This window comes from Tenrec ecaudatus, chromosome 16 (genome assembly GCF_050624435.1).
Source record: "Tenrec ecaudatus isolate mTenEca1 chromosome 16, mTenEca1.hap1, whole genome shotgun sequence".
NCBI lineage: Eukaryota > Metazoa > Chordata > Mammalia > Afrosoricida > Tenrecidae > Tenrec > Tenrec ecaudatus.
Window position 1 is genome coordinate 27,318,172 of NC_134545.1, and position 22,886 is coordinate 27,341,057.

General features: G+C 45.0%; 1 protein-coding gene across 2 annotated transcripts in view; it reads left to right on the plus strand.

Annotated features, from left to right (window-relative positions):
• The window catches only part of PITPNB (phosphatidylinositol transfer protein beta), a 59,723-nt gene that overhangs the window by 13,005 nt on the left and 23,832 nt on the right, over positions 1-22,886 (plus strand). For both annotated transcript variants that reach the window (XM_075534974.1, XM_075534975.1), the window contains exons 4-7: positions 6,743-6,834; positions 7,587-7,594; positions 8,074-8,148; positions 10,000-10,083. In XM_075534974.1, the coding sequence (XP_075391089.1) occupies positions 6,743-6,834; positions 7,587-7,594; positions 8,074-8,148; positions 10,000-10,083 (259 nt within the window). The remainder of the gene's footprint in view (positions 1-6,742; positions 6,835-7,586; positions 7,595-8,073; positions 8,149-9,999; positions 10,084-22,886) is intronic.

Sequence of the window (22,886 nt, forward strand, 5' to 3'; positions counted from 1 at the left end):
ATGTGGTGGGTTAACGAATCAGGGTGCTAGCATTTCAAAATGACCACCCCCTCACAGGAGAAAAATAGAGCTTTCTAGCCCTATGAAGATTTCTGGATTCAGAAACCTACAGGGGCAGTGCTGTCCTAAGAGTGGGGCTGACTCAATGGCAGTGAGTTTGGTTTTGTTTGTCTTTTAGTAGTAAATGGTGAGGGAGGAGGCAGGGAAGATTTTGTTGGCCCCAGAGTTTTGAAACAAGGCAGGGAAATATGTGAGAAAAAATAGCCAGCTCTCCTGAGGCTTCACTGGAAGTTTCCAGACCTGGTAACCAAGGACCTGGTAGCCAATTATTGGTCTTTTTGCTCCTCCCCATTGGGCCAGTTAGCTTTATGCTTCCTCTCCGCATCTTCATTATTCTTTTGCCATCTTTAGTCAGGCTGACATGATGGGAACTTGGTGTTTTCTGAGATAGCACTGGAATACCATGTGCAAATGCTTGAGACGGTCAGCGATGCTCACGGCTCCTTACCCCTGAATAGGTGGGTGCAGAGTGGGGAGGAGTGGTGCCTTGCATTCCTTGTCCTGGAAGTGCAGACACTGCTGACAGGGGTCACAGCAGGGTGAGCTCAAGGATGCTGGCAGTAGAAGTATAAAGAGGATTACCGCGTCCCCCCAGAAGGGGACAGAACCTTAGAGCACTGCTTTTCTGAAAGGCGGCCTGAGTCTACCTCCAGCATCATGATTCCGACCTGCAGGAGAGAGACAAGCCCCAGGAGGCAGGTCGAAATCATGGAGGTGTAAAAGAATGCAGCCTACAGCCCAGCCCCTTGTCCTCCTGCTGGTGTCTGCACAGCAAAGGTCCACGATGATCCCAGTGGATTCTCCACGTGGGAAATGGGCAAGTAGTTTTGGACAAAGCCGCCTTGCCAATGAAAGCAGCCTTGTGTTTTCCCTCAATTGAAACAGCTGAGATTGTATTGAAAATCATTATTTTGAAATTTCATATGGTTCCAAGTAAGCATTCATTTCTGTAGGCAGGAAAAGTCGGTTTCCAAGAGTTGAAGTTTGTGTTTAGAAATGGGAAGTTTAAAAGTCACCTGAGAAGACAGAGATTGATGATAGGTGGTACTGTGCAAGGAAGGAATTAGTAGCTATTAACCAGCTACGCTATTAGAGATTTAGCTGTCATAGAACATAACATGTTATTTCTTTTTGCAGGTCTACAGGGTCTTAAGTTTGGCACAGTTTAAAGTTTTCTAAACTAAGTGGTCCTATTCCAGAGGAATTATCAGAAGGAATTTCTAAAATACAGTGTTTCTTTCTGTTTTATCTAATTTTTCATCGCTATTTTTTAGTTATATGAACAATAATTCTACCTCTTACTACTTTATTGTGCACGAGGGGGTTTCAAAAAGTTTATGGAAAAATTACATCATCTCTTGATTCCATTTTTCTTCTAACTCTGTGTAGTACTCCAATCCTTGTATTTCCCTACAGCTAGACAATTCATGTATGGTCATTTTATTCCTTGCCCATAAATTGGAGTTTTGCACCACAGTTTATTTCTCTCCTTCTTTTGTAATTGATTTCTCTCTTTCTTCATTTCGACCATCTTAATCCAGCTTCCCATTGCTTCCCTCTTGAATTTGAACTTCCTAAATGTCCTCTAGGCTTAAGTCTTGCCTTATATCACCCAGTCTTCCCTTTTTGTTAGCTTTTTAAAATAAAATTTGTAATACACTCTTGGACCACAAAACTCACACTTTTCAAGTATAGGCTTTGGCAGCCTTTTGTATACAGTTGTCACCCTCTCCTAATTTCAGAACATTTCTGTCACTCCCCACAAGAAATCCATGCCCAGTAGAAGTCACTTTCTCATACCATTTCTCCCCAACTTCTGACTAGCACTGCTTCATTCTCTGCCTTTGTAGATTTGCCTATCTGTTAAATGGATTCCTAAAATATACGGCCTTTTGTGGCTAGCCACTTTCTCTGAGCTTTTTGTTTTCAAGCTTCATCCAGGGTTTGTGCGATGGGGTAGAGGTGGCATCTGACCTCTGACCTGACTAGGATGGAGAAGAGTCTCCATAGGCATCAGTCCAAGGCCAATTCCAATGAGGCAGGAGTCAGACGTGCCTCTACTTTCCAAATCTTTTTATCAATTTTGACCATTTCTCCTACAGGCACACACAACTCATGGATAATGCTTAAAATTATGGGGTTTAATAGGGAAGTCATGGTACAATTCAGGATCAGAAACATTTAAGATAGTAGTCCTCTAATCAGGATGGTCTGCTGATGGCAGCCACGCATGTTTATCTCTGACTTTTAAACCCTCTTTCTGACCCTCAGACAATTGTTACAAAGTTCTTTTAGTTCAACTGACCATGTATGTATTCAAAGGCCCCCTCTTTACCAGTTACTGGCCCAGTAGCACTCGGCTTTACGGACATTGTTTAGCAAGTTGTTGCTCCCAGATAAATGCCCAGAGACATGCCTTGCCACCAGCAGCCTGTTGCCTGAAGAACCTCAGCTCGATCTCTCTGGGCCAACAAAGTCACCACTCTGCTGTCTCTGTCGCATTTGCTAGGTCACAAAGATTGATATATCTCTTTTCAGTAGTTTTTGCTATGATATTTTGGTTTTTATCGATTATGGATTAATTTTTCAGCCATCTATTCTTGGCCCACTGTAATCAGTCTTCCACACAAAGCCAGAATGATGTTAAAACTCAAATCATGTGAACTCACTTTAAGCCTTCAGTTACTCGCTGTCATACAAAGGGTAAAATCCACACTCGTTGACCTGGAGGACAAAGATCTGCATGATCTCCATGTCCCTTGCTCACCTCTCCAGTCCTATCATTTTTCTCTCTCCCTTGCTCATCCAGTTCTAGCCCTACTGGGCCCCCCAAGAGATCTATATTTGTACCCATTCCAAAGGTGACCCGACCCAACAGCATGATCAAATTATAGAACAATATCAGTAATAACATGCACATAAAATTTTGCTTAAGATCATCCAACAATGGTTGCAGGAGTACAGTGACAGGGAGCTGCTAGAAGTTCAGGCCAGATTCAGAAGAGGACTTGGAAGGGCATTTTGCTGAAGTTCACATGGAACTTGGCTAAAAGCAGAGTTCCAGAAAGATGTTTGCTTATTTGTGTTTTATTGATTGCCAAAACATTTGGCTGTATCAATCATAACAGACTGGACAGTGATAGTCTTGGGAGGAATGGAAATTTCAAAACACTTCATTGTGCTCATTCAGAACTTGTACATGGATCAAGAGGTAGTTATGTGAACGGTAAGGGAATGCTGCGTGGCGTAAAATCAGAAAGGTGTGTCAGGGTTGTATCCTCTCACCATACTCGTTCAATCTGTATGCTGAGCCAATAATCAGAGAAGCTGGATTATATCGAGGAACACAGCATCAGGATTAGAGGAAGGCTTCTTAACCTACAATATACAGATGAGACAACCTTGCTTGCTGAAAATGAGGAGGACCTGAAGAATTTGCTGATGAAGACCAAAGCTTGCAGTATGGATTACAACTCAAAATAGCACAAAACTGGACCATGATAAATGGAAAAGATTGAAGTTGTTAATGATCTGTTTGGCTTGAATCCGCAATCAGTGCTTTTTAACTACACCAAACCACACTGCCATGGAGTTGGCTTTCCAAATCATAGTGATCTTATAGGACAGGATAGAACTGCCCTATGTGGTTTCTAAAGTTATGGAACCAGATCCTTTAATGATTGTACGAGTGATACTGTGGTGGGAAACCAATGATATACCTACGTTTTAAATTGAAGATCACCTGCCTTATTAGGCATATATAAAAATTACCTTAATGACAATTCCTCTTTTGAAGTAGAATTGCAATTTACTCTATGCATCCTCCTCCTAGTAAATATATAGAAGCCAGTACATTTGAAATAAAACTAACTAAAGGGGTTGGACTTAGTTAATAAGTCAAAACATACAATGAATTTTGGGAGGTGACATGGTGCACATAAGATAGCAGTAGGCATTTGAGAACCAGATGATGATATCTTGAAACCCTGATGTCAATTTGACTCTAGCTGGTCCTACATGACTGGCTGCTGGTTCTCTTTAGTTTGGGTCAGTGAATTTTAGAGTAGTTTGTGTATATTGAAGTTACTTTTTAGGCTATCAGCCACGCTGGGATTAAATAATACTGCTAGTTGCCATCAAGTCAGTTCTGACTCATGGGAACTATACATATAGTAGAAGGAAATGTTGGCTGGTCCAATGGCCAAGCCTCACGATTAGTTACTGTATGTCAGGTCTTTCTTGGCTAGTGTAGAAGTCAATCACCAGGCATCTCCACCTTCTCTTGTCTTCGTCTGGTAGCTCTGTCCACTATGAATGATCTTGCTGATATTTGAAAGACCAATGGCATAGCATCTAACATTCTCGCAGCACATGGGATTTACATTTTAAAAGGTATGTCAAAGCTGGCCTTATAATTAAAAAGCAATAACTATTGTTACTGGACTCTTCATTGTACTGGGCTTGTGCGAAACCCATTACAGCTATTGTCTGCCTTCTGCCTTCCAATAATCCCAGTCAGTTGACCCTGAGTCAACTGACTCATGGTGACGCTGTAGGCTGTCTAAGTGAAACTGTGCTCCATAGGGTTTCCATTGACTGGGGTTTTGGGGAAGTACATCACCAGGCTTTTATTCTGAGGTACTTCTGGGTGGACAGGAACTTCCATCCTTCCATTCAGCAGTCAAGCATGTTCATTCTTTGTGATACCCAGGAACTCCTGCAGAGTAGGCAATGTAAACTCATTGACACACAAGGATGCTCAGAGAGGCCAGGTGATGTATCTGTCCACAGGCACTCAGCTTCTATCTGGTGGTGCTGAATGTGAAGAGTCTGCAAAGGGCGGCATTTTAATCAGTTTTCTTTTAAATCAGAAAACTGTTTTCTTTGAAAACTGATTAATTAAGCATTTATATTTTGTATTTATACTGGGTCTAGTGGTAATCTTTGCTTGTTGTTGGGATCCTTCATAATTACTCAAACTGGCCATGTATCAGTTAGACATTTAATCTTTTAACATCTTGCCCCACTCCCTCCCCCCCAGAAATAGAGCCTCATAGTGAAGTGGGTAACTGTTGAATTGTTGACAGCAAGGTCTGTGGCAATAAAGAGGAGGCAGTTAATGCCCACAGAACATGTACAGGCTTGGAAATCCCCAGAAGCAGTCTTCCTCTGTCCTGTAGAATTACAGGGAGCTAGAATCAGCTTGTTAGCAGTGGACATGGGGCTCTTTCCTCTGACCATTAGTCTTTCATACAAACAAGACTTTATACTTAAAACTGGGCTATAGTTTAAGATGAGATGCCTTCGTGGTATAATGGGTAACATGTCAGGCTGCTAAGCACCATGTCAGTAGTTTGAAATCACTAGCCACTGCACAGGAGAAAGACAAGGCTTTCTATCTCCTTAAAGGTCTGCAGTTTTATGGCCCTACTCAATATTCACCCTCATGAAGAGATCACTGAAGATGTGAGTGCTGTAGCAAAGTAAGAAATCAGATGGTACTCAGCTATCAGAAAGAATAGCTATGGGGTCTTAAAGGCTTGCCTTCAAGCAGACAGCCAACTAAGTAGTGTATCAACAAAGTCCACATGGAAGAAATGCGCTTATGTGTGATCCAAGGATTTTAAGGAATAAATTCCAAACTCCGAGGAGGGAACAGTATCAGAGCTTAAATTCTGAATATCCATTTTACAGAAGGATGTGAATGACAACGGAAACCCAAAATCCATTTGCAGGGCCCCCACAAAGCCTTGCTATCAGACAGCATTATAAAGTTGATTGTGGCAGCTTTGGTTAGGTTAAAATGTAACGCTTTATCATTGATTTCCCTTTTGACCCACTTTAAAGTTGTTTTAGTTTTCGTCATTGGTTTTTCTTGGCTCTTGTTTCTGTTTTGTATATTTTACTGTATATGAAATCCAGAATAGTTTAGTGTTCATAGAGACAGTAACTGGATTAGTAAATACTTAGAAGTATGACAAGGGAGATTGGGGGGAAATGGGGAGATAACAATGAATATGAGAAAGAAGAAAATGTTTTGAAATTGACGGTGATAATGTTGGCATAAGACATCTTAATCTGTTTGAATTAAATTGTATGATATGTGAGTTATATGCCAATAAAACTTTAAAAACAAACCAGTAAATAATGTTAGGAAAAGATTGTAATCAATTAAATAGAAGAATGCATGACTGTTCTAACATTAAAAATAAATAAGATTTACAGTCTTGGAAAGCCACAGGTACAGAATTGACTAGGGAACCGTGTCCTGTAAAATCACATTAGAATTTCATTCAGAGCTGTTTCCTCATTTCTGCTTGGCCCTAAGCAGCAGTGACCACGTGAGAGCATAACCCCACGGGTTGGACGCATAGGTGGGGTGGCATCATCACCAGCCTCTCAGACTTCAGATCAGGAGGGCAGATCAGAAAAGCAGCTAACCCTAAGAAAGAATTTGTATTTCTAAACGTCTTCTATACAGCGAAACATGTTTTCAATCATGTCGTCCTTCTTACCATTGATTTTGCCACTAGATTTCTGTGAAACTGAAACTGTGGAAACAATCTGGCGTTTGGGTTCATCAAGCTCTGAGACTGGGGATTCAGGGACAGAGCCCATTGGGGACCACTAGGTAGCAGCAGGTCACACTGTTGAAAACGTGCCCCTGTGTTTCTCCCCACAGTAAAGTTCCGGCATTTGTGAGAATGATTGCTCCCGAGGGCTCCTTGGTGTTTCACGAAAAAGCCTGGAACGCATACCCCTACTGTAGAACAAGTAAGCCCGGTTCCCTGCAGCCATTCGCCCTTCCACTTCACTGACGAAGGAGCCCAAGCAGTGGCTGCTAGCCCAAAGGTCAGCGGTTCAAGTCCATCAGCTGCTTCCAAGGGAGAAAGATGTGGCGGTCTTCTTCCATGGGAATTTACAGACTTGGCAACCATATGGGCTACTTCTACTCTGCCCTCTAGGGTTGCTTTGAGTCAAGACCAACTTGATGGTAATGGGTTTGAACTCCACTATTGAGGGAGGGCTTCCTGGTGCCCATGCCTCCGAGGAGTTTCACTGAAAAGGCTGTCCACCTGTGGTTCCTCACTGCCAAAGTGGCCATGGAGGAGAGCTGCTCTGAGCACCCCCCCACCCCCCGACCTCTGAGGGCCGCAGGTCCTGGGCTGCGCAAACAAAAGACAGAGCCCACATTTAGAAGTATCTGTTTCTGTTTTGGTCACACAAGAGAGGACGGCTCTGACTGACTTTTGAAGCCACTTCCTGTCATTTGCTAAAATGAGATTTTGCTATCGTTACCGAAAAGTTTGATTAATCTTCATAATCTGATGGTGCTTCACTATCCAAATTGAACAGAACATCTCTTGTATAGTAAACTGTGTTTTGCAGATGTAAGTTCCTAAAGGCTGTGTGCTTTTTGGGGGTCTCATCTTTGTGACATTAAATCTTGAGCAGACGGTTTCAACTCAGATTAATATTCCAACATTTTGTTTCCCTCCCATTCCCTGTGCTGCACGGTGCCTCAGTTGTAACGGTGAGTAAAAGCCATTATGTGTCCCATGCTTTCTTTCCCACCTTGCACTCTGTTTTCACAGCTACCGTCTTCGGCGGCTCCCTGCCTTTTCATTTTGCCTCCTTCTGACTCCCTCCCACACCACCCTTCCCTAATGGGAGGTTTCCAGGTTCCTTTCAGCCGAGACTCCAGGATCTTCCTGCTGGTTGTACTTTGCGTGCACTGCTGGGTCTGTTCCCCAAACCTCCCAGCCTCTCTTTCCATGAGCCTAGAATGCTGCACGACTTGCAGGCTTAGTTCAGTTTTTTGAAAGCATGTGCAGCATTTGGCTTTCCTGAAAACCTGTGAAAATAGATGGCTTTGTTTCTTGGGGCCCCAGCTGTTTCTAGAGCTGGAATCTGGGCGCCTATACTCTGGGGGTCGGGGGGTAGGGGGCAGAGCCCCCAGGACATAGGCCCCATCGAGAGGTGGCTCTCACGGTGCTGTTGTGTTTTCTGCAGAATGAATACATGAAAGACGACTTCTTCATTAAAATTGAAACATGGCACAAACCAGACTTGGGAACTTTAGAAAACGTAAGTCTCAACTCTGCATTTGATTCAGAAGCCCCTGGAAGTGGGAATCCCATGGTCTACTTTGCTAGGCCCCAAGTAGTGTCCCCTGGGCCTAGGCCACACCAGGCTGTGTGGGGTTGATGTGAGCAAACCCATCACTGGCCCCTCTAGAGCAGGCTTGGCGATGTGGGTTCTATTTCTCTCAGCAGTTCTCCCCTTCAGGGAAGAGCAGAGGTGACCAAAATGTGCAGGGAGCCCAGCCACAGTTCAGGCTGTGCTGTGACATTGCATTCATTTTTGTGTATTTGCCAGAGCTGCTTTATGGAGCAGAATCGATTTTTGGAGTTTTATTTTCATTCCATTTGGCTTATATCTCTCTTGAACATCAGAGACATAATCAAAAGGTCGGAGAATGGAGAAAGTTCCTTAAATAACTTTTAAAATGTTGTCCAACTCGTAATTTATATTACAACTTCTTACACACTTTTCAGTCATTCTTAAATAAAATCAGCTGGGACTCCAAAGAAATGGAGCTAGGCTTTCCGAAGCTGTCGTCTTTACAGGAGCACACTGTCGCACATTTGTACAATGGAGCTGTGGGGGTTGGGGTGGGGTGAGGTTCAAAGCACCCACTTTGCACTTAGCTACCCCACCAAGGCTCCTTGCTCATGTCTAGTACTCAATAGTGAGGACCCCTGGGATCAGCTTTACCATCCCCTGGGAACTTGTTAGTAACACCACACTTCAGGTTCTGCCCCAGACCTAGTAAGTCAGAAACTGTGCATGAGACCTGGCGGTTCACGATTTCATGCCCCTTCCAGGGTAGGGTGAATGGCAGTCTGTTGTACACGGTTAGCTCCATGCTCCTGTGCTGCTGATGCCAATTCATGTAACCTCTGCAGTCTAACATGTTGTGTTTGAGCCTGTCCTTTCAGTGTTTGGTTGACATGTTATATTGTTTGTCTCAGCAACTCTTACAAACATGGGAGTCTAAGTGAGGTTGTTTACTTTTTTGTGGGTTTTTAGCCTGCCATTTTCAAAGGGGCCTATGTCAGTTTTTAAACTGTTCTTAATTGGCTCATAGATGGCAGTTTCTGAAATAAGTGATTAAATTGCATGGCCTTTAGAGGAGACCTGACATCACATGACATCACACTAGCATTGAATTGTTGTAGGATATTCCAGTTCAGGGGAGAGGTTTTAGTGTGTGGTACAGCTTCTTGAAGTCTAATTGTAAAGGTACCTTCAATTTATATAAGGTGCCCGCGAACTTTGTGGACTAACAGTTGCTAGGTCAGCAGTTCAAACCACCAGTCACTCTGCAGGCGAAAGATGAGGCTTTCTGCTCCCATAAAGAGTAGACTGACAATCTCAGAAATCCACAGGGGCATTCGGAATCAACTTGATGGCATTGAGAGCCACTTGGAGGAGAGAAGTGAGGCTGTCTGCTCCCAGAAAGATTGACAGTCTAAGAAGCCTTAGGGGGTCTGGCTATGAGTTGGAATCTACTCACCGGCTGTGAACTTGGCTTGGGGATTGGGCATGTTTACAGAGGCATTGTGGGTTAGTAGGATTTTATCATGTATCTTTGTTACCATAGCCAGTCACATTCAGTATGCAAGTCCTCTCAAGATTCAAGCAAAAAGGCATCACAGATTGCTGTTCATTGGGCAGCCTTCCCATTTCCCCCCTTTGACTGGAAGCTAATAAGGGGTCCCACAAGATAATCTCAATCCCACAAGGTTTCGGAGACACTTTGCCTATGTAATGACAATAGGGCTTTGGATTTTTGTGTACTCTGACGTGTAAGTGGAATTGTTTCTCTGTAACAAGAGAGTGAACCATTGTTTTGTTTGTCCTTGTCACTTGCAGGTGCATGGTTTAGACCCCGGTACTTGGAAAACGGTTGAAATCGTCCACATAGACATTGCAGATCGGAGTCAAGTTGAACCAGCAGTAAGCACTACTCACCATTTCTAACCTGTCATTTGTTATTATCTAGAAATGCTTCTCTTTCTCTCGGGCCTGGTCTGTATTTTTACTGTGGAAATGAATACCTGGTGCAAAGGCAGCAAAGCTTCCAGGTGAGCAGAGAAGAGAAAAGTGGTTTGGGGCGTATTTCAGCTTGATACTTTGCCGGCTTAGGTTCATGCTTATTTTCATCAAAGACAAGGAAATACTTCACCAAAGAATTCTCCTTGGAGCTTCATTGATAGTCATCCCTCATATCTTTTAAATTATGAAGAATGCAAAAATGTTTGATTTATGTAACATATTTCCAAGCCACCTGGCAAGAGCATAATGGTCATTTATGCAAAATGGCTGACGGAGAGCATTTCAGTTGAAGAATGGCGTCATTTTCTATTTTGAGCCTTGTGAGGAGGCTTCAAAAAGTTTATGGCACAAGTTCATGTTCTGTTCATTCTGTTTTCCATAAACTTTTTGAAGCCGCTTCTACTAGATGTAAATTTTGTGCTCTGGGCATTTGACTTACAGTCTCCCACCCCCAAAAGTAGAGGTGCTCCCGTGGCTTATTTTGTAGCTATTCATGAATAATACTTCTTTCCAGTGTTGCCGTGCTTTGGGCTTCAGTGTTGTACTGCTTTGGGTTACAGGGCATAGCCATGGACTTTGACAATTTCCAGCAGCCGTAACTCGTTCTTGTGTATCCTGTCCCCCAACCTCATGCCTGCCCCAACCACCCCCGAGCTATGACTTTAGAATGGTAGTGGCATCTCTCTGTTCAGTTGTAGCCAGTCATGGCACGTTCATCCAGCATTCCCAGCTGTTTATTGGTGTGTTAGTCCAGGTAGAATAGAGAAACAAATTCTATACACTCATGTGTATAAGAAAGAGCTTTATATACAAGAGCAATTGAATATTGAGAAGACATCCTAGCCCAGTCCAGATCAAGTCCATAAGTCTGATGTTAGCTTGATACCAATCTATAAAGTCCTCTTCAGATTCATGAAACACATGCAGTGATGCCAAATGCAGGAAGATCACAGGTCAGTGGGTGGGAAGTCTTGCAGATCCAGTGGTGTGGTAAGCACCTCAGAGCTGGCAGGGGTCTCCACGTGGTTCCTTCAGCTTCGAGGCTCTGACTGCCATCAGGCTGTCTCCATGTGTCTTATCACCTGCAGTGTCTCCCAGGGAGTGAGCTGAGAGACAGACAGACAGACTCCTGCCTCCAAGGAGGAATACAGGAGTTGCCAGAATCCTCAGAAGGACATGCCCACACAGAGGCCTCATTGGCTATAACCTATTGACAGGGTAAACTCCACCCCTTCACTCTTAATCTTCTCAAATTGACAAACGATTATGTAACTACCACAATCAGCGTGTGTTGCTTGAACTTGAGCACTGTTGTCAGCAGAGCAGGCATAACACACACTCGATGCTTTTGAAATTTAAAGGCAACTCTTACAGAACAAAGGCCCCTGAACTTTCCCCAGAAATGATTGGGGTCCTGGCAACAGTTCCAGAGCCTGCCTGATCCCCTTCCCTTCTTCAAAAGGGCGGGGGGTGGGGTGGGGGTGGGCACTGTGGATTGTCTGGGGGTCACAGTGGCTGCAGTTGGCTCAGTTATCTCCCCGGGCAGCCTGGAACTTTCTTACTGGTAAGCATAGGGAATCTTTATTCTAGAAAAGTGTATATTTTGGCTGTGATCTGCAGTGATAACAATTCTAGGGAGTGTTCTACAATGGGAATGAATTAATCGTTTTGGAAACCGTAATATTCCTAGGCTTGTCTCTTTTATTCTCATTTCTCTTAGTTCTAGTCCGCATGTGCCGCTGTGATTGACTGAAGATGGGAAGAACAGGATGGGGAGTGTGGAGTGTGTATGACTCAGTTGAGGTCTAGGTCAGGTAGGAGATTTAAATGCCAGCAAGACACAAAGTGGCCAAGCCGGTGGCAGCCACACCGTGAGACCAGGTGCCCCGGAGGAAGTCAGTCCGATGATGTTACTGGCCTGAAAGTGCGGTGGCAAGCAAACAAAATGGTCCTTCCAGGTTCATCTGGACCCATAGCTTTTCTGGCTGTGCTGTGTACCAGCAGAGGGCACGGGACCCTTGGTTTTGCTGGAGGCCAAAAAGTGGGTCTTTGTTCCTCTCCTCAAGCTAAAATGTCCATAGGCATGGATGCTAATGCAAAGAGCCCTAGGAGAGCCTCAGAGGCCAGTGCCTGGGCTGGCCACCCAGCCACTCTTCAAGAGAACGGGCACTATTGCCTCCCAAAACGCAGGTCAGCAGCTCTTTAGACTGGTGCCCCAGGTGGAGCATGCATGTGTACGGGCTGAAAAGGGGGTTCCGCTGGAAGAGGCTATGTTTGGGTGAGTAGGCAGTGAGAGAGAAAGGATCAGCCCGAGGAGGAAGTGCTGTAGCCAGAGAACTTGGAGCTATGACTGAGAACAGATTTGCTTCTTATTGGAATCCTGGCTCTGCCACCTGCTGGCTTCTGAACTTTAGACAATTCTTAACCTCTCTGGGACTGTTTATGCTTGTGCACAGGGAGGTCAGTTTACCTCACAGGCTTAGAGGAGTTCCCATGTCACGAGTAGAGTACTGAGGAGAACAGGAGCCAGGATAAACGAGTGTTTCTTGAGATCACATGACTGACGCCAATGCTGCATGTTCTCTTGACCCAGCGTCCGTTCCTCCCTCTGATTTGGGGTTCCCCTTAAGCTAGGACCTGGCGAGTATTTGAAGTTTCAGGGTTGCTACGGGAACTATGTTGCCCTCCCCTCCGAAGAAAGTCACAGAATACCTTCCCCTCTGCCACCTGTCTGCTCATTGGCTCCCTGCTGACCTTCAGGAGCTCATGTTCAGCTCATGGGCACATCGCTAATCCTTGTCCAGCTAGCCTGGTGAGCCTGAGGATGGGCCAGACAAGCATGATGTGCATTGGAAAGCTCACATTTATTTGATTTCAGTTTGATCACTTTTGGTTTAGCAGTTTGATCTTATTGGACTGTCGTGGCTGTGGAAGTAAGCACACAGCACTTCTTCAGAGTACACTGGGTTACAGCCTGTCTAGGGAAATTGTAATCGCAATTGCCTATGCCCTTTGCCCCAGCAAAATTCCACTTCTTGGAACTGGTCTAGGAAATTCCTGGTGTGTGAACTAGCAAGTACGTAAACAATCCTAGAGAGACAGTCTGAGGTTCAAGTGCTTCTCCAAACCACACTCACTGCCTTTTGAGTCACTGCTGATTCACAGTGACCCCTTGTAGATTTCTGAGACTTTATAGGAGTGGAAAACCCAGTCTTTGTCCCAAGGAGCAGCTGGTGGCTTCAAACTGCTGACCATGCAGATCACAGCCCAACTTATAACCACTACACAGCCAGGGCTCCTGTAAGTGCTTCTCTACCAGTCAGGAACTGGCCTCACACATCACCTGCTTGTGCATATGGTGGCATCTGCTGGTAGGTCCCAGTTCAGGACACATACCAGTTCCACAAACTCCACTTATTACACACTCTGTTGGTTTTTTGGTGGTGGTGGTGTTAAAATGTATCTGTTTATATGCAATGCTCCCAATCCATAAAGATACCCTCTCCCCCAAAAAAAGATAGATAAAAATACTGATAATAAAAGAAGATAGTAATGAAAACTTAAAAAAAGTGTTTGACTTGAGAACCCACCCTGTGGCGGAGCCTTGTGACCAGGGGTGCTGTCGTGCTGGCATTCAAAGGAAGTGGGATGTGTTGAACAGAAAGGCAAGCCTTTCCGAGGTTATGTGGAGGGGAGAACAGCCAGAAACTGTATAAAGATAACACAGTTATCTTGTGTTACTATAACAAGCCATTCCCCCCACCACCGCCACCAAGTGTATTCTGGTTCACGAGGATCCTACAGGACAGACCAGAACTGCTCCAAGGTTTTCTGAGCCCGTGGATCTTCACAGAAGCAAGTTGCCTCATCTTTTTTCACTTGGAATGGCTGGTGGATTCGAACTACTAACACCCACCAACCTTAGTTAGAAGCTGAAAAAGACAAACGTCCACAGGCATGCTAGGGCTAGTACTTATTTGTGCCTAGACCTCGGGATAAGTGTGTGAGACCCAGGCCATGGTCAAGCCCTCAGGAGAGAACAGCTAGGTGGCTGGGGAAACAGATGGTGAAAAGATGGTGCCCCCAGTGGCTTTTGACATGTGTCCCTGTTTGTTACACACAGTGAAGGCGGCTGGTAGAAGATACTCTCCCAGTGTGCTGCACCAGCTAGTCCGAGTGGTACCGGTGGGCCCTCATGCACCCTGTTTGGGTTTGCTGTTTATGTTTTGTATCTCACACAGTCTCCAGGCATCAGCTGGCACTTCAGGAGTTTGTTTTCTTGGCTAAATTACCAGTGATTTGGTGGCTAAGTAATGGAACCCATTCCAGGTACCCGAGTAACTTGATCTGCCCGTGCTTAAGCAGCAAGTCACAGGTGCAGCGGGGAGGGATGGTGCTGTCACTCAAGGGATTGCCTGGAGTAATTGCCACACCAACTGCCATCAACTTGCTCCCAAGATTGAAGTTTCATTGCAATTCAGAACTCAGTCACTGGGGGCGGGGGGGAGCGAGAAAGGAGACCTTGAGGGAGTGGGGGGAGAGGATTAAACTTGAGGTATCTGGATTCCTGGAGGTATTGGCCTGCTTTAGTCTTTCTGTTTTTAACAGACTTACTTCTGGTCTTCCCTGAAGGAGTTGAGTTTTTTTCTTTTTTGTTGTTATTTTTATTTTTTAAATCATTTTATTAGGGGCTCAAAACAACTCTTATCACAATCCATATATACATCAGTTGTGTAAAGCACAATTATACATTCATTACCCTCATCATTCTCAAAACATTTGCTCTCCACTTATGTCCCTGGCATCAGCTCCTCATTTCCCCCCTCCCTCCCCGCTCCCTCTTCTCATGAACGCTTGATAATTTATAAATTATTATTTTGCTGTATCTTACACTGTTCAACACATCTCCCTTCACCCACTTTTCTGTGTCCGTCCCCCAGGGAGGAGGTCACATGTAGATCCGTGTAATCGGTTCCCCCTTTTCAACCCACCGTCTCTCCACCCTCCTGGTACCGTCATTCTCACCACTGGTCCTGAAGGGATCATCTGTCCTGGATTCACTGTGTGTCCAGTTCCTATCTGTACCAGTGTACATCCTCTGGTCTAGCCAGATTTGTAAGGTAGAATTGGGATCATGATAGTGGGGGCGGGGAAGCATTTAGGAACTAGAGGAAAGTTGTTTGTTTCTTTGTTGCAACTCTGCACCCTGACTGGCTCATCTCCTGGGGTTTTTTTTCTTAAATACTTGTATGGTTAAGGTTTTTTTTTTTTTTTCTTTCTTGCATTGTAAAATAAACAGTGGCTTTAGTGACTTTGGCTCAATAGCCAAGGCCTCTCCTAAGTAAGCACACACGGAAAGAAGTTCACACCTGACTGGAGTTTGCGCTTGAAGTTTGAGAGATGTAGCTCCACCTGGTGAGGGTTTTCTGCTACTGCAGGTGGACTTGATGCAAAAGCAAATGCAGCTGGCCAACACTTTAATTCAGACTTATCATTGACAGTCTGCCTAGGAGGCCTACCTATTAGGCTGCTAACCACAAGGTCCACAATTTGAAACCACTAGCCTTCCGGGGAGAAAGGTGGGGCTTTCTACTCCCGTAAAGAGTTCAGTCTAGGAAACTCAGGGCAGATCGACTCTGCTCCATAGTCGTTATGAGTCTGCACCGATTTTATGGCAGTGGTTTTGGTTCTTCTGGTGGTTGATTTATAGGGCTTCTCTGTGGGATTTCTGGGGTCCAGTGACTTGTATGCAGGTCTGGCTATAGGCTTGCTGTTTCTGTGGTCGTGCTAGTACTTTACCATATGTAAAAGGAGTCTGATCAGACCCATGGTGTAATGTCCGTGGGGAAACCATCCTACCTGTTTGGGGAGCCGACCCTATGAGATGGCATTGACTGCATGACAGTGAGCTTGATTTTGGAGTTTGGTTGTCAGAATAACTTTAGGAACAGGGATCTCTTAAACAAACCTGCCAAGTATGCCCCAGGGTACAGAGACTTTTGTGCCAAAAAATAATTTATAAACCACACTCAGAGCCGTCCAGCTGATTCTAGCTCATAGCGACCCTCGGGGCCAGAGTAGACTGGCCCCTTGAGCTGGGATCCTTCCTGGAGCAGCCTGCCTCAGCAGTGTCCTGCCCACCACCTTCACACACTGACAGTTTTTAAATGGAATTTCCCTCTGTGCTATTGGTATCTGTATTGATTCTTTATTCCGAGACTGTTACTATAGACATCTGTCATTATGGACACAGTTCTTCTCAGTATATTTCTAGAAGATATGTATAAGGCAAGTTTCAAAAGTTCTTGGAAGATTTCAATCTTCGAAATCTATTTTTCCACAAATTTTTTGAAGCTCCTTTGGGGCGAGCACAGCGTCCCCACCTGGCTAAAGTAAACATCCGATGACACGAAGGAGCAGATCTACAAACTGGCCAAGAAAGGCCTGATTCCTTCCCAAATCTGTGATCCAAAGAGTACATGGGATCACATAAGTGCGTTTTGTGACAAGCGATAAAATCCTGAGGGTCCTGCAGCCCAGAGGACTTGCTCCTGACCGTTCTGAGGATCTCTGCCATTTGCTTTAGAAGGCTGTTGCTGCTTGGACACATCTGGAGAGGAACAGAAAGGACAAGAATGCTGAGTTCTGTTGAGAGTCCAGGGCACTGATTGTCTTGATAGTGCAAAAGGAAGGAAGAGAGCCCTCCTTCTCATTGGGAAGTAAGAATCATCCACAACCTCAGCCCTGGTTGCATACATATGTGTATGTACTTGAGCTCTAAAACCAGTGTTCACCCACAGGCCTAAGGTGGACAGCCTTGGAAACCCTAGAGCAGTGGTTCTCAACCTGTGGGTTGCGATCCCTTTGTGGATCAAACAACCCTTTCACAGGGGTGGCCTGATTCATAACAGTAGCAAAAGTACAGTGATGAAGTAGCAACGAAAATAATGTTATGGTTGGGGGTCACTACCACATGAACTGCATTCAAGGGTTGTGGCGTGAGGAAGGTTGAGAACCACTGTCCTAGAGGGTTTCGTTCTGCCTTATAGTGTCACTGTGAGTCGGGCTGGACTCCAAGACGGGGAGCATCACAGTTAAGTGGGGCCCAGGGCATCGCAGACCTTTGTTCGGAGTGCTGGGGGTGGGGGGAATGGAAGTTTTTACTTTTCCATTTAATCTAAAAGTAGTAAATGAACAGAATGCTATATAGTTCCTTTTTTATTATTCCATTCTCTCAATTCCAATTCTCGATTCAAAGTGTATAAAGCCCCTCATCTATGCTGCCTTTGATCTTAAAAATTCTGAGGAGTCAAGTAACCTCTTAGATCAGATTGAAATGTGTTTGGGTGAGAGATAATTGTACCATGAGCCAGATATCCCACAGAAAGCACCAGAACGTAACTGGAACAGTGGTTTGGTTTTTAATTTACCAGTTGCCGCTTTGTACAGCTACAGCCCAAACTGGGTGTTGTTTCTTTGCCCTGGTGTGCTGGGAAACTTCGCAGGGGCCAGGCTGGTGACATCTGTGGCTGCTCTGTTTTAAGGTCTGGGTTTGAATCAGGGCCCTGGTAATCCTCTCCAGGGCTCTGTCTAAGCTCTCTGTGATTTGTATACACATATCACTGGCCAGGAGAGGGGGACCCTTTAAAGTACAAGCCCAAGTGTACACACCCCCCCACATCAGAGGGACCTTCATTTGTGGAAGTAATTTGGTTGAAAATGAGTACTGTTTACAAAAGAAAGACCAACAAAGGAATTAAAACCCCGCTTTTAGGAACTTGCATTACCAGGAAGGCTGCACTACACACTGTGTACTTGGTTGGCTGTCTTGTTTCCAGGTTTTTGCTCGCATACACAGGGGTGATGTTTCACTGAAAATGGTTAGCCTGGTGTGGTTGCTAAGCTACATAGCTGAACAGTGGCCTGGTTTTTTAGGTGTTGGCAAAGAAATTGTTTTGGAGGTACAGTTTTAAAATACAGCTCAAAGTGTCAAGAGTGCCCCCTTGTGGTGGGCACTGGGATGGTCCAGGGGGCATGCAAAAGCAGATCCCTGCCTTCCCTTGATCCTGTATGGGGCTCTATTGAACAAAAGTTTAATTGGGCAGCAGGGAGGAACTGAGTAAATTTTTTCGCCTTTTTAAAACTTGGATTTCTAAAATTTTATGTACAAATAGTTGCTATTGTTTCTTCTGTTGGGTAGCTATCTTGGGTAATCCATTCTGGATCTGCACGCACTGGCTAGCGCGGGGAGAACCCTAACTGGATTTTCGTGGATGGTTCCTGGACAGGGGCTGGTGACCAGTTTTGCTTTCAGGGACGCTCCAAGGCCAAAGCAAAGAAGTTGAGGAATTTTTCCCTGATAAGGCAGCTCACCAAATAGTCTGCTAATCTATGCTCTTAACCCTGTACCCCTGCCCCCAGCACATTAAAGGCACCCTGGTGGCGCCATAGATGAAGCATTGTTGGCCTCTGATTCATGAGGTCTGTGGTTCTGACTTACTGGACTGCTCTTGGAAGAAAGATTAGAAACCTGGAAGCATGAGGGAGCAGTTTCTTCCTGTCCTGCAGGATCTCTCGGAGTTGGAATTGACTGCACAGTAGTGGGTTTAGGTTTGGGCATAGTGGGTTTTTCCTGCTTATTAAATTGAAGCAAGTTTAAAGAGGAAATATGTTCCCCTACTTCATCCTTACACTATGTTCCAGAATACCAGAGTATGAAAAGATTTTTTTTTTCTCCAAATGGACCATTTCCTTACCAAGAGTTGCCTGTGTTTGTAACTCAAGGAAGTGTTCTTGAAAGGAAGAGAGACGGCTAGAAAGGGGTGTGTTTCCCAGTCATACTGTTGGGATGCGTCCCGTGTGCCCAAATGGACAGGATCTTTTCTGGGAACACCAGGAGCCCTGCGGCCCATTCCTTCATTAGCACACATGGCAATGTGCTTCCTGGGGGTTTTGAAGTAGTTTGTTCCAGCTGTTGCCTATGAACTATGAGGGTGGGGAATTATCCTCCCATAAGGACCCTGGGGAATTTTACCACCTGGGTTTTTTTTCCTCACTTCGGATAGGGACTTCTTCTGGGTCCCAGGCTGCTGGAAAGGCAGGTTCCAAGACTAACCCATGCCAGGAGTTGCAAGTCCTGCACTTTGCTGAGCCCTGCTGAAGGTTGCAGGGCTGTCGTAAGGGTTTTGAGCACCCTGGAAAGGGAATTGTTTTTCATAAGTGTGTGCTTTTACTGTTTTTGATGGTGGTTTTACTGTTGACTCCTTGCTCTTTGGTTCTGATCCATTAGTGCAGTAAGCATCCTTTCTGAAGGCCAAAACCATGTCCTATATTAGACAGGACAGACAGGCTCACAGCCAGAGCCTGGTTGTCTCTAATCCCAGTGCCCTTTGGAAATGGCTGTCTGTAGCTTGTTTTCACTCTGAACACATCCTTCTGTTATTTGGGTTACTCGAAGCTTTCTTTTAAACACCAAGTCTGGATTATTTGCGAATGTTTGCTGGTGCTGTCACTGATAACATTTTGCTTTGGGAACGCCATCCTTGTCCAATGCAGCCTCATTTCACCTCTGCCAGGCGCTGAATCTAAGCATTGTCCCTGTCTTGTTTCAGAGTGAGTATTAAAAGACAACAGGGAGGGAGCATCAGGACTGATTCTGATTACAAATTCATTTTAAAGGTGATTTAACCATGGGGGAGATATTCTAAAAATGAGTGTGGTAATAATGATTGGTCAAATCTTGATATGATTGAATAATTGAACTATTGAATTATATGATATGTGGATTAGGTGACAATAAAAAATGTTAAAAAAAAGATGGAGAAATACAAACAGGATTCTTACTATAAAGAAATGTGAAAAGGTTTCTCATTCTGCTGCCTTAGATGCTCAGGTACTTTGTGGTCACCTGCTTGTACCACCCAGGGACTCCTGTTGCCCTCAGTTGCTGGCAAGATAGCTCCGCCTCAACTTGACTTCACGTACAGCAGAATGAAACACTGCCCAGTCCTGCTCCATCCTCACATCCATTGTACATGGACCCATTGATGCAGCCACTCCCATCTTGTTGAGGGTCTTCCTAGTTGTCACTACTCCTCCACTTTACCCAACATGATGTCCTTCTCCAGGGACTGGCCCCTCCTGTTGACATGGACGAAATGCATCAGACAATGTCCTGCCAGCCTCTCTTCTAAGAAGCATTCTGGCTGTAATGTCCAAGACAAATTTGTTCATTCTCTGACAGTTTTCCTGTGTGTATTCAGTATTCTTAGCCAACATCATAATTCAGAAGCACCAATTCTTTTTTTCCTCCTGATTCCTTCGTGGAGGGTTTTGGTGTTGCTAGGTGCTGTGCAGCTGATTCTTGCCATTCTCAGGTCTGAGGAGCATTCTGGCTAGTTCCAAGTTCACATGTCCCATGTATAGTTGAGTGGCAGTGCCCTCTTGTGGAGATAGAACATATTGCTGTTTATTGTTTACTTAACTCTTAGGGGGTTTTTTGGTTTGTTTTTCAGTCAGAAATCAACTTGTGTAAGTATATCTGGCATAAGCAACTTTGTTACTGTAGCATGCGTTCTGCTGTTTTCCTTTTCCTCTCTGTAGTATAAGAAACCAGGCAGGAGGGTGTTGGAGGAGATGGAGTGTGAAACCCAATCACTTTAGTTCCTCGGTGAGGGCAAAATAACATAAATGCCAGAAATGTTTGGAGCAACTAATGGCAGGTTTTTCTTTTGAATTTGTATAGCAGCTCCAAATCATGTATGTATGTTCCTGTGGAAAGTAGGCCCCGGGTTCAGCCTCCCTGAAGTGCGGGGACAGTTGAAAGCCACCCACAGGTTCCTGGGCAGAAAGGCTGGGCAGTTCAAGCGTGGAAGGTCCTACTCATTGGAAATCTGTGCATAGTTCCTGCCTGATAGTCACAGGGCTGCCTGACCAAGTCAGGGTTCAGGGAATGGCAACTGGTGGTGGCGAGTCCTTTCCTGAAGCCTTTTCCTGGCAGGTGACGCTCTGCGCTGAGGGGGAGCAGTGGCCCCTTCGGCTCCGGGAGGTGCACCATTATGAAGCGCAGCTGCCATTGGTTGCAGTCCACTGAGGTTGGCTCTGGGAGCCTGTCCCTCCGGTTATGCTGAAGCAGCAGCTGCCTTGACCAAGAATTTCACTCCCAGCCCTGTGGTTATGGTGCTGTCTTATCCCAGAGGGGCAGGGTCGGCGGGGGAGAGCACGCCTACCTTGCCCAGAGGTGCTCCGAAAATAAAAGGAAGGACGAGGCTACTTATCTGATGTTTACCTTTTGCTCCTAGCAGTTATTGCCCGAGAGTCTGTGAACTGGAAGGGGACCCCCAAGGTTTGGAGACACCCAGGTGTGTGAAGGCCGAATGGGCACTCATGGTAGCTCTGACTGGTTCTGTATGCTGGTTTCCGGTTTGGGGTGAGGAGTTTCATGTCTGAGATGGCATGGGACCGGGTAGTGTTGGTTCTGTTGTGTGTAGTTGGGTTGCTGTGAGTCAGACTGGCTGGCGGGCACCTCACAACAGCACCGCTAATAGCAGTGTTCAAGGGCTACTATTGTTTAAGGAAATAAATGGGTTCCGATTTCAATAAAAGGTCTCTAAACATATTACTAAGGGCCCTGGTGGCATTGGCCCAGTAACCACAAGGTTGATAACAAAACCACCAGCCACTGCAAGGGCCAAAGATGAGTCTGTGTAAAAACAAGCACCTGAATGCAAATGACTCATGAATATGCTAAAATTGAAGTGATTTGGACCATAAAGTATAAATATCTTCATTTAAATATCAGAAGTCTATAACAATTGTAAATATATTGTGTATTTGGGTCTGAAAACACTGGTTTACCCAAATCAGGACCCACCTCCATGAGCCGGTAGCCCACCAAGCCTGGGTTGACTGGAAGAGCCCCTTCATTCCCCCAGCCAGGGCATGCTCCCCTATCAGGGACTGACTGTTTGTCCCTCATGGTGGAAGTCTGATGCCTTCCTTCCTTCGTTACTTGGGACCTGCCTCCAGACTCAGTTCTCACAGGGCAACCCTGGCAACAACCAGAGAAAAGGAGAAAGAATGGAGTTTCCAGGGGACACTTAACTCTTGACCGCCTCTGCCTACCCACTGCCTAGCTCTGGGGAGCGGTTGAGATGGGAAAGAAAGCAGAAAAGTGTCTTCCTTTGGGGCAGGCAGTTGGGCGCTTGGGCAGGTCGCATCTCTGGTGTGCAAGCCAGTCAATTCGAGGACTGAACTAGAGAAGGCTTTTTAAAATGTAGTTTCCTTCCTCTGAGGTATTTTCAGTAACAGAACCGAGGCCAACAAGTTATTGACAATTAGTGGCCCTTTGGGAGTTAGCTTTAATGAATAGATAAGAATGATTTGTAATTAGCATAATAATTATATGCAAATGAATGCTTCTGAATTGCTCTAAAACACTTTTGAACTGTTTAAACAGCCCTCCTGAGATCTTGTTACTCTATTAATTTGTGTAGCAAATCTTTTTTTCATAGATCATGCAAAGATAAACTTCAGCCCAGCCCCTGTCCAAATTATTATGAATTCCAAGGTGTTAGGACTTGAATTAATGAGATTTACTTATACTATATTAATAGTACTCTCTGGGAACCTGGAAGGGTGAGGAGTCATCTGGGAGATGTAATTAAAAATAGAGAAGAAGACGGTGTATTTGAAAATAACTGTTG